Source organism: Chiloscyllium punctatum, chromosome 36 (genome assembly GCF_047496795.1).
Source record: "Chiloscyllium punctatum isolate Juve2018m chromosome 36, sChiPun1.3, whole genome shotgun sequence".
In the NCBI taxonomy this organism is placed as follows: domain Eukaryota; kingdom Metazoa; phylum Chordata; class Chondrichthyes; order Orectolobiformes; family Hemiscylliidae; genus Chiloscyllium; species Chiloscyllium punctatum.
The window spans coordinates 24,642,112-24,657,489 of NC_092774.1; the positions used below are offsets into that span (position 1 = coordinate 24,642,112).

Consider the following 15,378-nt stretch of genomic DNA (forward strand, 5'->3'; position numbering starts at 1 on the left):
GGAAGAAGGAATCTAGTTGGTGTCAGGGAGGAGTTAGAAAGGAGGGGGAGGGCCTGGGAAGGGAGTTTGTGATGGAAAGGGGGGTTATTTGAAACTGAACAACTCAGTGTTGAGTTCTCCGGGCTGTGGACTGCTCGGACGGAAGATGAGGTTTTGTTTCTCCAATTTGTGGTTTGGTTTGTTGTGGTAATGGAGGAAGCCAAAGATGGTTATGTCAGAAAGGGAGTGGGAAAGGGCTTTAAAATGGGTTGAGACTGGGACGTCCACTTGGCCTTTTATGGATGTTTACGGGAAAGACAAGAAAATGGTTATAAGACTAGTATAGGACCGAGTTACAGAGCCATACAGCACAGGCACAGAAACAGACCCTTCAGTCCAACTAGTCCATACTGACTGTGTTCTCAAACTAAACCAGTCCCACCTGCCAGTGTTTGGCCCATATCCCTCCAAACCTTTCCTATTCATGAACTTTTCCAAATGTCTTTTAAACGTTGTTACTGTACCTGCATCCACCACTTCCTCTAGACATTCAGTCCACACGTGAACCACTCTGTCTAAAAAAATTGTGCCCATCGACCTTTTTTTTGAAAATCTCTTTCTCCTCTCTCACCGTCAAAAATTTGCTCCCTAATCTTGAAACCCCCACCCTCGGGGAAGGACACCCACTGTTCTCATCTCTCCCCTTGTGATTTTATAAACCTCGATAAGGTCACCTCTCCACTTCCTATGGTCCAGTGAAAAAGTCCCAGCGTATCTGCCCAAATGAAGGTAGATCCATATCCAGTCATGATCTGTTCAATGCTAGTCCCAATTCTCAGTGTCCAGGACAGCAACAGACCACACAAGACGTAGGAGCAGAAATTAGGCCATTCAGCCCATCAGATCTGCTCATTCCATTCAATCGTGGCTGATCAATTTCTCAATCCCGTTCTTCCGCTTTCAGTAAAGTGAAAATGGAGGGAGAGAGTGTGGGATGGAGATTTTCAGCTTCCAGGGAATAAGAGAGGAAATAGTTCACTATAAATTAGAATTTATGGAATCGGCTGATGAGCCGAAGAGAGTCAATTGGAGTTTAATTTAGAGAAATCAGAGGTTTACATTTTGGTCAAGCAATCCAGGCAGGACTGACATAGTTAAGGGAAGTGTTGCAGAATAGAGACACCTTGGAGTGCAGGTTCATAGTTCCTTGAAAGTGGAGTGTCAGGTGGACACAATAGTGAAGAAGGCGTTTAGATTGCTTTCCTTGATTGCTCAGACCATTGAGTTCAGTAGTTGGGAGGTCATGTTATACACCCTTCACTCTCCAGTGTGTTACCTAACTGCTTCATTGTTTTTAGTGAATATAGCCCACACCTCCCGCTGCTGCCATAACGTGGTTTGTTTGGAAGTACTAGCTTTCGGAGTGATTAGATTTATTTTAGATTTTATTACTTACAGTGTGGAACAGGATCTCCAGCCCAACAAGTCCACACCGACCCTCCCAGCAATCCACCCAGACCCATTCCCCTACATTTACCCTTGCACCTAACACTACGGGCAATTTAGCATGGTCAGTTCGCCTAACCTGCACATCTTTGGACAGTGGGAGGAAACCAGAGCACTCGGAGGAAACCCACACAGACACGGGGAGAATGTGCAAAACACACATTGACAGTTGCCCGAGCCGGGAATTGAACCTGGGTCTCTTCACTGTGAGACAGCGGTGCTGCCGAGTGCTGCTCCTTAATCAGGTGGTTGTGGAGAATAAGATCATGATTAGACTAAAGGAGTCCAGTGTCATGGAGATGTGATACATTAAACAATTTAAATTAAATCTTCCAACTTTTAGAATTGGGTTCTGTTCTTTGGTATGTTAATCCCAGAACCTGTTTCAAGTAACTTTCTCAAGAACGTAATTTAAATGCAGAGCTTTTCTATCAAAAATGTCAGGCTGACTTGACATTGGGATGCAGACAGAATTCACACCTATTGAAGGGTAGGCTGGGACTTTTTTCACTGGAGCACAGGAGGTTGAAAGGTGAAGGTGTCGGGTGCCTCATTAGCAAGTTTGCAGATGACACTCAGATTGATGGACTATCAGATAGTGAAGGGGACTGTCAGACGATACAGCAGAATATAGATTGGAGAGTTGGGAAGAGGAGGAGGTTGGGGGGAGGGGGTACTTGATTGAGGCCTATAAAACCATGAGGGTTGTAAATAGGGGTGGATAGGAAGAATTTTGTTCCCCCAGAGGGGAAGACTTAATTACTAGGGGTCACGAGTTCAAAGTAAGAGGGGAAAGGTTTGAGGGAGATATACGTGGAAAATTCTTCACACAGAGGGTGGTGGGCGCCTCGAATGCATCGCCAGCGGAGGCAGTAGGGGTGGGATCGATAGCGTCATTTAAGATGTATCTAGACAAAGACATGAATGGGCAGGGAGCAGAGGGATACAGATCCTTAGAAAATAGGGGGCAGGTTTAGAGGATCTCGATCAGCATAGCCTTGGAGGGCTGAGAGGCCTGTTCCTGTGCTGTAAGGTTCTTTGTTCTCTTTATAGAGGTTAACAAAACTATGAGGGGCAAAGATAAGGTGAATGGCATGTGTCATTTCAAGACTAGAGAGCAAATTAAGGTGAGAGGAGAAAGATTTAAAAAACACATGAGGAGCACCTTTTTTAAGAGTGGTTTGTGTGTGGAATGAATGTCCAGAGGAAATGGTGGATGCAGGTTGAGTAACAACGTTTAAAAGACATTTGGATAAGTACATGAATAGGAAAGGTTCAGAGGAATATGGGCCAAACACAAGCAGGTGGGACTAGTTTAGTTTGTGAATATAGTCAGCATGGGCTAGTTGGGCTGAAGGCTCTGTTTCTGTGCTGTATGACTCTGTAACTGTTCTGTACTGGTCTTAAAATCATTTTACTTGCCTTCCCCCATAAACATCCACTTTGTTGTTCTAAAATCAGATGAACTCAGCCTTGAATATATTCAATGACCCCCTAACTGCAAGGTGACTTCTGAACTCAATTCCTCTCACTAATACACCTCTTGCCTTGCTGATTACTTGCTGCATCCGTCTGACAACTGGCGGTGACTGGTGTGGAAGGATGCTGAGGCCACTTTTTACATCCACACATCATTCCTGATACTGGGCTAATGCCTGAAACGTCGATTCTCCTGCTCCTTGGATGCTGTCTGACCTCCTGTGCTTTTCCAGTGCCACACTTTTCAACTCTGATCTCCAGGATCTGCAGTCCTGACTTTCTCCACATCCCAATATATCACCATTTAAACAACACACCTCCTTACGGCTGTTATTTTTTCATAACCGAGACTATAACTTCACACTGTGGGACTGCGTTTGCCAATTGAGATACAGACCTGGACCAACGTTTCCCGACTCTGTCCCCTCCCTGGGTTCAGTTGCTTTCTTTTCATTTGCTGCAAGTCAACAATTTAACCCCAGAATGAAAAAATTGAAATGGAAAAGAGGTTAAGAAAAGAGAGTGCCGTACTCTCAGATGGTGGATAGAGGAAGGAAGTTGCAGTCTGAGGTCAAGCTTGATCTTCATTCGGAGAGGAGGAGGAGCAGCAGCAGCTTCAGAAGCTCATGGTCCACCTTCTGCATTCAGAAAATAGCGAGGGCTCTGATTGGCAGGAGGACCAGGCTCCTTGTCTGACTTCTCGTTGGTCCATTTGAAGAAGGGTTCACACTGTTTCTGCAGACAGCGAAGAGCATGTGCGGCTTTTGCTGAACCAGCATAGAGTAATAGAGATGTACGGCATGGAAACAGACCCTTCGGTCCAACTCGTCCATGCTGACCAGATATCCCAACCCAATCTAGTCCCATCCCTCAACACCCGGCCCATATCCCTCCAAACCTTTCCTATTCATATACCCATCCAAATGCCTCTTAAATGTTGCAATTGTACCAGCCTTCACCAGTTCATCTGGCAGCTCGTTCCATACACGTACCACCTCTGTGTGAAAACCTTGCCCCATAGGTCTATTTTATGTCTTTCCCCTCTCATCCTATACCTATGCCCTCTAGTTCTGGACTCCCAACCCAAGGGAAAAGACTTTGTCTATTTAACTTATCCATGCCCCTCATAATTTTGTAAACCTCTATAATGTCACCTCTCAGCCTCTGACACTCCAGGGAAAATAGCCCAGCCTGTTCAGCCTCTCCCTCTACTGCAAATCCTCTAACCCTGGCAACATCCTTGTAAATTTTTCTGAACCCTTTCAAGTTTCACAACAGGTTTCCAATAGAAAGGAGACCAGAATTGCACGCAATATTCCAACAGTGGCCTAACCAATGACCTGTAGCCGCCGCATGACCTCCCAACTTCTGTACTCAATACTCTGACCAATAAAAGAAAGCATACCAAATGCCGCTTTCACTATCTTAACTACCTGCGACTCCACTTCCAAGGTGCTATGAACCTGCACTCCAAGGTGTCTTTGTTCAGCAACACTCCCTAGGACCTTATCATTATGTGTATAAGATCCTGCTAAGATTTGCTTTCCCAAAACACAGCACCTCACATTTTTCTGAATTAAACTGCATTTGCCACTTCTCTGCTCATTGGCCCATCTGGTCAAGATCCTGTTGTAATCTGAGGTAACCCCCTTCGCTGTCCACTACACCTCCAATTTTGGTGTCATTTGCAAACCTACTAACTGTACCTCTTATACTCGCATCCAAATTATTTATGTAAATGACAAAAAGTAGAGGACCCAGCTCCGATCCTTCTGGCACTCCACTGGTCACAGTGGAGATCCTCCAGTCTGAAAAACAAACCTCCACCACCACCCTCTGTCTTCTACCTTTTCAGCCAGTTCTGTATCCAAATGGCTAGTTCTCTCTGTATTCCGTGAGATCTAACCTTGCTAATTAGTCTCCCATGAGGAACCTTGTTGAACGCCTTACTGAAGTCCGTATAGATTACATCTACTGCTCTGCCTTCCTCAAAAAACTCTATCAAGTTTGTGAGACATGATTTCCCACGCACAAAGCCACATTGACTATCCCTAATCAGTCCTTACCGTTTCAAATACATGTACATCCTGTCCCTCAGGATTCCCTCCAACAACGTGCCCACCATCGACATCAGGCTCACTGGTCTATAGTTCCCTGGCTTGTCCTTACCACCCTTCTTAAACAGTGGCACTACGTTAGCCAACCTCCAGTCTTCTGGCACCTCACCTGACATGCGCACTATGCTGTATGGAGATGCTGTTCCTGACGGATTTAAAGTGTCCAATTGCCACAATTCTCCCTTCGTCACTTGGCATAACCGCGCACGCTCCTCGTTATTTTTGATGTTCATCTTCCCTATAACCCTCATTTTATAAATCTCAAAAGAGGTCATCCCTCAACCTCCTGTGCTCCAGTGAAAAGAGTCTCAGCCTCTCCTTATAACTCAAACCCTCCAGTCTTGGTAATATCCTGGTAAATCTTTACTGAACCCTCTGTAATAGTATTCTTCCTATTACAGGGCCACCAGAAGCGTTCTCAATACTCTACAAGTGGCCTCACCAACATCCTGTACAACTTCAACGTGATGTCCTAGCTCCTTTATTCAATGGGGTGTGAACAAATGGTAAGTGTGCTGAATGCCTTCTGAAGCACCCTTCCAACCAGTGCTGCAACTTTCAATGAAGTATGTACCTGAACCCCACCCCATATCCCTCTGTACAAGCCCTACCCTTCCTTATTTTAGGAAAATGCAACCCCTCACTTTTATCTATACCCCTCTCATACACACACACTCTCTCTCTCAGACATACACCGCCCCCAACACACTTACCCTCTCACAGGCTTCCCCTCCATCACACATGCACTCTGTCATACACACATACATATAACGATGGGGTGAATTTGAATTTACAGATATATTCAATTTTGCAGAAAAAGCGCACAACATGCAGGTAGTCAATCCATGTAATATTTTATAAATTCCGAGTTTGGAAAAAGAACCAGTCTGATTTAAGATTGGGATACTGACACACCTTTCATGCATTGTCTGGGCTGAGATGTCACCAGTTTCAAAAAAAAACCTTAAATGATCTCTAGAATATGACTTATTAGTAGCTCTGGGATGTACGCATTAATGAACTAAAACCTGCAACCCATTTTAAAAGATGAAAGACTTAACAGCAATGTACATTTGATAAATATATCAAATCAGTTGCATGACACTGAGACCTTTTACTATAAACTGTGTCTTATGATCCTGCACCACAGCTACCCGATGAAGTAGTGATTCCAAATTAACCTGTTGAATTATAACCCAGTGTTGTGATTTTTAAACTTTGTCCAACTTAGTCCAACACCAGCACCTCCACCACCTCGTTTCTAGTGAACACATCCCACACCTCGCCGTCCTCCAATAATCTGCCGATGAAACGATGCAGTGCCTGCACTCCTGAAAAATTTACAATTTCTAACAATATTAGCTAGTAATTCACTGCTTCATCTGATACACGACATTGGAAACTCAATGCAGGAGGCTGCAAGAAATGAGCAGCTTTAAAACCGCTGACACTTGGGGCGCAAAGCTTTCAATGAGAGCCTGAGCCTGGCAGTATGTTCAGGTAACCTTTATTGTGACCAAAGTTTGTTACAGCTTCAGATTCCCCCCAGCAAAAAGGCAGAGAAAGAGTAGTTGATTTTGTTTTTAAACAGCTCAAGATCAAAGCGCATACACTCCTGCCCCATCCCACCCGCCACCTCACTTCCTTAACTATTGGTCAGTACAGAGTTGTCCCTTTGTAATTGGAGGAGAAAGTGAGGACTGCAGATGCTGGAGATCAGAGCTGAAAATGTGTTGCTGGAAAAGCGCAGCAGGAATCCTTTGGAATTGGATCCTTGGTACAACCATAACCCATAGGAAATACTGCCTCACTCAGCAATTTGAACCCATATCATGTCTCCAAGTAAGCTTCTCTCCGTGCATTTGCCTGTTCTGGGGCAGTGTAGAGTCAACCACACTGCTGCGTGTCTGGAGTCACACGTAGGCCAGACTGGGTAAAGGATGCAGTTGGGATGACTGAGTGATTCTTTTTCCTCCAACGGCAGTTTCCTTCACTAAAAAGGATGTTAGTGAATCGGATGGGGGTTTTCTCCCACCACCACACCTCCCTCCATCCCCTGAAAATAGTTTCAACGATAGATTCCAAACTCCAGATTTCTGACCGTATTCCAATTCCGCCATCTGCCACAGCGGGATTCAAACCCGGGAGTCCCCTAAACTGGGTTGACAGTCCAGTTGATTATGGCACTGAGCCGTCGCTCCTTCAATTCCCCCTGCAGTGGCACGTGAACTCGCTGGTGCTTCCGCAGGTGGAAGGACTGGGTAAAGCCCTTCCCGCACTCTGGGCAGCTGAAGGGCCTCTTCCCCCGTGTGGACCTGCTGGTGGGGCCAGCAGAGGGGATGAAGTGCTGAAGGTCTTCCTGCACCTGAGGTAGGAGAATGGCCTCTCCCTGGTGTGACTGCGCCAATGAGTCTCCAGGGCAGATGGGACACGGAAGCCTTTCCCGCAGTCGACATACTTTCATCTTTTCTCCACGGGGTGGGATTCCTCTGGTTTTTCCATGGCTGAAGCTTCTGCTGCACACGAACACGTATAGAGCCCCTCCACGCCGTGAATTCCTCTGTCCAGTCCGTATAACTGTTTCAGACTCCACACACAGTGCACGGCAACAGTAGGGTCTTCATTCAGTCCCACTGATGCTGAAAACAGTCAGACTGGAACCAAAAAGCTTTGCTACTTTTCACAGAATCATAGCCCAAAATCCTTGCTGTCCCAATGGATTGAGTGACAGTCAGACGTCAAAGTGAGGACTACAGACATTGGAGAGTCAGTGTTGAAATGTGCAATGCTGAAAAAACACAGCAGGTCAGGCAGCATCCGAGGAGCAGGAGAGTCGACATTTCAGTCCTCAGCCCTTCATCTGTTAATCTTGAAACTTCTGTCTTCAGATCTTCAAATACTCTGTAAAAAGAGATTACAAAAGTCAACCCTTTCAGACCAGGATAGAAAAGAAAAGACAAAGTAAAAACAGAAAAGAGATCTACTCCACCTCCTTTATCCTTCCATCCCTCCTCAGCCGAGTAATTAAGACACATATCTGAGTTTTCAGAGTCTGCTCCCTCCCTGAATTCACTCCAGTTGCATCAAGTGAACAGACATCACCCCACCCTCCCCCCTCTCTCTCCCTCCCAGGATGAAGAGTTGCCCAGAGGGAGCAACCTTCACTCCGAAATTCACAGGGCCATTGTGACGCCAACAAGGGGTGGGCAAGAGGGGGAAGGAGCATGAGGCGGGGCAAGGCCAGCAGCAAGCCCTCGCAACATGCCTGCTTTGCCTTGCACAGTTTGCAAAAGTCCATTCCTCTTCAGAGAATCCCCACAGTATGGAAGCAGGCCACTCGGCCCAAAAACTCCACACCGACCGAACCAATGTCCAGTAAACCGCAACCTGACCTCCTAACTCCTGTACTCAATACTCTGACCAATAAAGGAAAGCTTTTCCAAATGCTTCCTATTGACCTGTGACTGCATTTTCAAGGAGCTATGAACCTGCACTCCAAGGTCTCTTTGTTCAGCAACACTCCCTGCGACCTTACCATTAAGTGTACAAGTCCTGCTAAGATTTGCTTTCCCAAAATGCAGCACCTCACATTTATCTAAATTAAACTCCATTTGCCGCTTCTCAGCCCATTGGCCTATCTGATCAAGATCCCATTGTAATCTGAGGTAACCTCCTTCGCTGTCCACTACATCTCCAATTTTGGTGTCATCAGCAAACTTACTAACTATACCACTTATGCTCACATCCAAATCATTTATATAAATGACAAAAAGTAGTGGGCCCATTATCTATTGTCAAAGTGGAATTTACAAAATATTACATGTATTGACTGCCTGCAGATTGTGCAGTCTTTGAGCAAAGTAGAATGTATTTGCAAACGTCATGCTGCAAATACAAACTCACCCCCGTGGATGATCTATCTCATGTGTGCATGAGATGGAGAAAAAGTCTATTTCTGTGCTCTATGCCTATTTGATAACAGATGCTTTATTTCTGTTGGTGTAAATGTTATTGTAAATCATAGCTGGGTACTAATAGATGTAAGGGTGACAGAATTCCTCAAGTAGGGCAGTGTAAGATTCCTGGGAGACCCCTGTTTCTGGTTTACTTCTTTAAGAGCTGAGAACAGATCGACATCTTAGTCTGTGGGAACAGGGCGATCAACAGAGGACAGAGAAATCAGGGCCTGAAACCCAAGCTGACACCAGACCACCCTGTGATCAGTGCTTTGATTAGCAGTGCCAACCCTCTACCTTTAACTTTACCTTGCTTCCCATTTAACTAATGTCTCTCTGTTCAGGATCTAATCCTTGTCATCCTGAAGCCATGCCTCTGTCAGGAGTCTCAGATCATAATTATTCTCTTCAATGTGTGCAGTCAATTTTGTTACAATGCAGCACACATTCAGACACACAATTTTTAGTTTAAATTTTTGTGATCTTTAGAATCTAGTTTTGATTGCTGGTATATTTACTCTCCTTGTCCCTTTCTATGTTCTCTGATGTTCATTTTCCACATCACTACATTACTCACCGGCCTTGATTTGGATTGGCCGTGCTAAATTGCCCACAGTGTCCAGGGATGTGTGGGTTAGGTGGGTAAAATTCCGTAGATTGACTACTCTCTGGGAAAAACAGTTCTTCCTCATCACTGTCCTAAACCTACTCCCCCTCACCTTGAGGCCTTGTCTCATTCACTAGCAGAAATGATTGGATAGGGTATGGCTTCATCCCCACAGTGCAATGAATTTCCACTGTGCACCAAAATCTCAGATGTACTCCCTTACTCAGTTGCTGTCTCATAAACGAAAGACTTCATTATAACCTCTTTTGCTCCCAGTAAGGGCAAAACATCTTGGAAAGCTGCTCTGAAAGTCCAACCATGCTTCTGCATTCACTGAAGTTGATTTGAGTATTACAGCACAGAAAAAGACCCTTCAGCCCAGCTCGTCAGTGTCGACCAGATATCCTAAACTAATCTTGTCTCAATTGTCTACACATGGCCCATATCCCTCCATACTTTTCCTATTCATTTACACATCAAGATGGGTTTTAAACGTTGCACTTGTTCCAGCCTCCACCACTTCTTCTGACAGTTCTATAAATGTACCACTCTGTGTGAAAAGGTTGCCCCTCATGTCCCTTTCCCCACTCACCTAAAAGCTATGCATTTTAGTTCTGGACTCTCCTATCCTGGTGAAAAAACCTTGGGTATTGACTCACTGACCCTTATAAAGGTTAACCCTCAGCATCCGATGTACAGAAAGTGAGACCTGCAGATGCTGGAATCAGAGTCTAAGAGTGTGGTGCTAGAAAAGCACGGCAGGACAGGCAGCATCTGAGGAGCGGGAGAGTTGACATTTCAGGCATGAGCCCTTCATCAGGAATGATGTGTGGATGGACAAAGGGGCCTCAGCGTCCTTCTACACCAGTCACTGCCAGTTGTCAGACAGGTGCAGCAAGCAATCAGCAAGGCAAGTGATATATTAGAAGTGGGGATGTCCTCCTGCAGTTAGGGGGGTCATTGAATATATTCAAGGCTGAGTTCATCTGATTTTTGAACATCAAAGTGTAGATTTTTATGTTGTGTACATGAGGTGGCTTTGTTTGAGTGGTTTACGTGTTGGATGCAAGTATAGTAACAACGTTTAAAGTGGAAGGCAAGAAAATGATTTTCAGACCACAACAGAACAGTTACAGTCAGACAGCACAGAAACTGACCCTTCAGTCGAAGTATTCCGTGCTATGTTCTCAACCTAAACTAGTGCCACTTGCTGGTGTTTGCCCCATATCCCTCCGCACCTTCCCTATTCATGTACTTATCCAAATGTCTTTTAAAGGTTGCATCGAAACGTGCATCGACGACTTCCTCGGGACATTCATTCCATACATGAACCACTTTCTGTTTATGAAAACCTTTTCCTGATTCTGTCTACTCCGTGGATTAATTTCCTTTTCTGTTCGGTTGCTGCAAGTCAAAAATTGAAGCCCAGCATGAAAAAAATGAAAAAGGAGTTGATAAAGAGAGTGGCGTACCGGCGGAGTAAGGAGGTTGCAGCCTGGAGCAAACTCGATCTTCATTCAGGGAGAGCAGCAGCAGCTTCCGAAGCTAGTGTTCCAACTTCTGCATTCAGACAACAGGAAGGCTCTGATTGGCAGGAGGACAGTCCGCTTCCGGTCTTCCAGGGCTTCTGAGTGGCCCACCAAAAGGAAGTCGCGAAGCGTGTGTTGCGTGCAGCGAGGAGCATGAGCATTATTCTCTCTGGCGACGCTGCTGTCACTGATGGTATTTGGACATTTTAGAATTTAAGTAAAAAAGGGCAGATTCACCATTTCCCCCCTGTGATATTTACCTTTCCTGCACCACCCATGATTTTATAAATCGAAATAAAGTAACCTGTCAACCTGTGGTCGTTAATAGGGCGACCAGAAGTGTCTCAGCACTCTAAAAGTGGTCTCACCAATATCCTGTACAACCTCAACATGATGTCCCAACTCCTACACTGAACGGTGCGAACAATGAAGGCAAGTGTGCTGAACGTCACTTTCACCACCCTGTCTCCCAATTATGCAACTTTCAAAGAACTATGTACCCGGTTTGGAGTTGTCGGTGTTGGACTGGGGTGTGCAAAGTTAAAATTCACACAATACCAGGTGATACTCCAACAGGCTCATTTGCAAGCATTAGCTTTCGGAGCGCTGCTCCTTCATCGGGTGGTTCTATCTGATGATCCTGTTCCACAAACATCCCAAGCAGCGCTCCGAAAGCTCGTGCTTCCAAATAAACCAGTTGGACTATAACCTGGTGTTCTGAGATTTTTAACTTTATCCACCCCAGTCCAACACCGGCAGCTCCACATCGTTTCCAGTGGACACAGCCCACACCTCCCAGTGCTACCAGGAAACTGTATAATGACAATGGGATGATGCAGTACCTGCACTCCTGAAAAATTTACAATTTCTAACAATACTGGCTACTCAGTGACTGCTGGAACCAATACACAACATTGGAAACATCGTCCAGGAAGCTGTCAGAAATGAGCGCAGCAGGTCAGGCAGCATCCAAGGAGCAGGAAAATCAACCTTGCCCGAAATGTCGATTTTCCTGCTCCTCGGACGCTGCCTGACCTGCTGTGCTTTACCAGCGCCACTCTCATCTTGATTCTGATCTCCAGCATCAGCAGTTGTCACTTTCACCTGAAAGAAATGAGCAGTTTTAAAACAAAAACCTGTTGCAGTTCAAAGCTCTCAATGAGAGTCTGAGCTCAGCGTGAAGTTCAGATAATCTTTATTATGACCCAACTTTGTTACAGCTTCAGAATCTCCCAGCAGAAAGGCATAGAAAAAGTAGCATTTTTTAAAAAAACAGCTCAAGGTCAAAGTGCACACATCCCCTGCAACTCCTCACTTTCTTCATTATTGGTCACCACCAAGTTGTCCCTTTGTAATTGTTTCCTTGGTACAGCCTTAACCCGGGGGAAGTATTGCCTCACTCAGCAATTTCAACCCGTATCCTGTATCCAAGTTCGTTGGATGGGCAGTGTAGAGTCAACCACACTGCTGTGGGTCTGGAGTCACGTGTAGGCCAGATCGGGTAAAGGATGCAGCTGGGACGACTGAGTGACTCTTCTCCCACGATGACAGTTTCCTTCCCTAAAAAAAGAACTGAGTGAATCAGATGGAAGTTTTCTTCCACCCCCATCCCACCAAAAATAGTTTCATTGTTAGATTCTGAACTCCAGATTTATGACCAAATTCTGATTGCACCATCTGTCGCGGTGGGAATCGAACCCAGAATCCCCAGAAGTGGGTTGATAGTCCAGTCGATAATGGCACTTGGCTGTCATTCCTTCAATCCCCCTGCGAAGACACGTGAACCCGCTGGTGGCTCTGCAGGTGGGAGGAGCGGGTGAAGGCCTTCCCGCAATCGGTGCAGCTGAAGGGCCTCTCCCCTGTGTGGATCCGCCGGTGCCTCAGCAGGTCAGAGGAATTGCTGAAGGCCTTCCCGCACTCGTGGCATCGGAATGGCCTCTCCCCCGTGTGGAGCTGCCGGTGCCTCAGCAGGCTAGTGTAATTCCTGAAGGCCTTCCCGCACTCGGTGCAGCTGAAGGGCCTCTCCCCGGTGTGGACACGCTGGTGGCTCCGCAGGTGGGAGGAGCAAGTGAAGCCCTTCCCGCACTGAGAGCAGGTGAACGGCCTCTCTCCCGTGTGGACCCGCTGGTGCCTCAGCATGTGGTAGGAGCAGATGAAGCCCTTCCCGCACTGAGAGCAGGTGAACGGCCTCTCCCCCGTGTGGACCCGCTGGTGCCTCACCAAGTGGGAGGAATTGCTGAAGGCCTTCCCGCACTCAGGGCAGCTGAAGGGCCTCTCCCCCGTGTGGACGCGCTGGTGGATCTGGAGGTTAGTGGAATCGCTGAAGCCCTTCCCGCAGACAGGGCAGGGGAACGGCCACTCCCCAGTGTGGCTGAGCCGATGAATCTCCAGGGCAGACGGGAAACGGAAGCCTTTTCCGCAGTCGCCACATTTCCATGGTTTCTCCTCGGGGCGGGATACCTCTGGTTTCTCCATGGCCGAAGCTTCAGCTGCACACTAACATGTGCGGAGGCTCTCCCCACCGTGAATTCCTCTTCCCAGACCGTATAACTGCTTCAGGCTACACACTCAGTGCACTGCAATGGTAGGGTCTCTCATCCAGTCCCACTGATGCTGAAAACGTACTGACACAGGAACCAAAAAACTTTGCTCCTTCTCATAGAATCATACTTGAAAATTGTTGTGGTCCCGATGGACTGAGTGACTGTCAGACATTGACGTCAAAGTGAGGACTGCAGACGCTGGTGAGTGAGATTCGAAAAGTGTGGCGCTGGAAAAGTACAGCAGGTCAAGCAGCATCTGAGGAGCAGGAGAGTTTCAGGCATAAGCCCTTCATCTGTTCATTTTGAAACTTCCGTCATCAGATCTTCAAATACTCTGTAAAAAGAGATTACAAAAGCCATCACTGTCAGTGCAGGGTAGAAATTCTGAACAAGGAATTCTACTTTCTGTGGAATATTCTTTTCTTTTGTTATTCCACAAAATTGAAAGCACAATCCCACTCTCTTTCCACCCCACCCCCCTCCCCCCCACCTGTTCTCACTCCGCTCTAACTAATTCCCCTGAAGGTGCTGATTCTTACAGGGGCAGTAAAGCAAAAACGTCAAGACTGACATCTCTCTGCATTTTGGATAACTCCACAACACTGGGATACAGTTGACAGTGAGCAGGTCTGATTCTGGGAAGCAAATACAAGTGTGTCAATTCATGGGATAACCTGCAAAGCAGCTATTTGTGGAACAAAATGGTAAATGTCCCCAGGAAGGTGGGAGCAAATTGAGACATCAAGGCATTAACACCGACACACCTCAGTGAAACTCTTCTGTTCCCAGTCAGAGCAAAACATCTTTGAAAGTTGCTCTGAAAGTCCAGTCTTCACAACCACACTTCTGCTTTCACCGAAGACAATCAGTCATACAGCACAGAAACAGGCCTTTTGGCCCAACTTGTCTGAGCTGACCAAGTATCGTAAATTAATCTAGTCATATTTGCCAAGACTTGGCCCCAATATGGACTGGCACCTGGACTAAATTGGGTTGGCTATCTGTTCGGCAAGAACAAGTTAGACTGAAGGGTCTGTTTCATGCTGTACATCTCTATGACTCCAGTCGCATGTACCGCCACTTGGCCCCGATCCACTGAACCCTTCGTATTCATACGCCTATCCACATGCTTTTTAACTGTTGAAATTGTACTAGACCCCACCACCTCCTCTGGCAGCTCATTCCATAGCTGCGCCACCCTCTCCATAAAAAGAAATTTGCCCCTGAAATCTCTTTTACATCCCCCCATGCCTCCCCCCACTCCACCGCCCTCACCTGAAACCTATTACCCTCTCATTCTGGACTTCCCCCATCCAAAGGAAAAGACCTTGAGTATTGACCCTATCCATACCCCTCAGGATTCTATAAAAAGTCCGTAATGTCACCCATCAGACTCTAGGGAAAACAGCCCCACCCCATCCTTCCGTCTCTCCTGGCCCAAGTAATTAAGAGTTTGCAGAGTCTGCTCCCTCACTGGATTCACTCCAGCTGCTACAAGTGAACAGATTCCCCCCCCCCATCCTCTCCTTCCCAAGATGAACAGTTGTCCAGAGGGAGGGAGTTTCACTCTGAAACTGACAGGGCCACTTCCGCATTGTGATGCCCTGCAGTTTGCAGGAATTCCTTCCCTTCAGAGAATCCCAAGTGTGGAAGCAGGCCACT

The 15,378-nt window shown here is 46.5% G+C and overlaps 2 protein-coding genes across 2 annotated transcripts in view; one reads left to right on the top strand and one right to left on the bottom strand.

Annotated features, from left to right (window-relative positions):
* The window catches only part of LOC140460045 (uncharacterized), a 911,064-nt gene that overhangs the window by 2,065 nt on the left and 893,621 nt on the right, over positions 1–15,378 (top strand). The gene's annotated exons all lie outside the window — the stretch shown is intronic.
* The window catches only part of LOC140460921 (sulfhydryl oxidase 2-like), a 43,913-nt gene continuing 40,897 nt past the window's right edge, over positions 12,363–15,378 (bottom strand). The window contains exon 2 of the mRNA XM_072555648.1: positions 12,363–14,050. Within this exon, the coding sequence (XP_072411749.1) occupies positions 12,932–13,648 (717 nt within the window). The 5' untranslated portion in view covers positions 13,649–14,050 and the 3' untranslated portion in view covers positions 12,363–12,931. The remainder of the gene's footprint in view (positions 14,051–15,378) is intronic.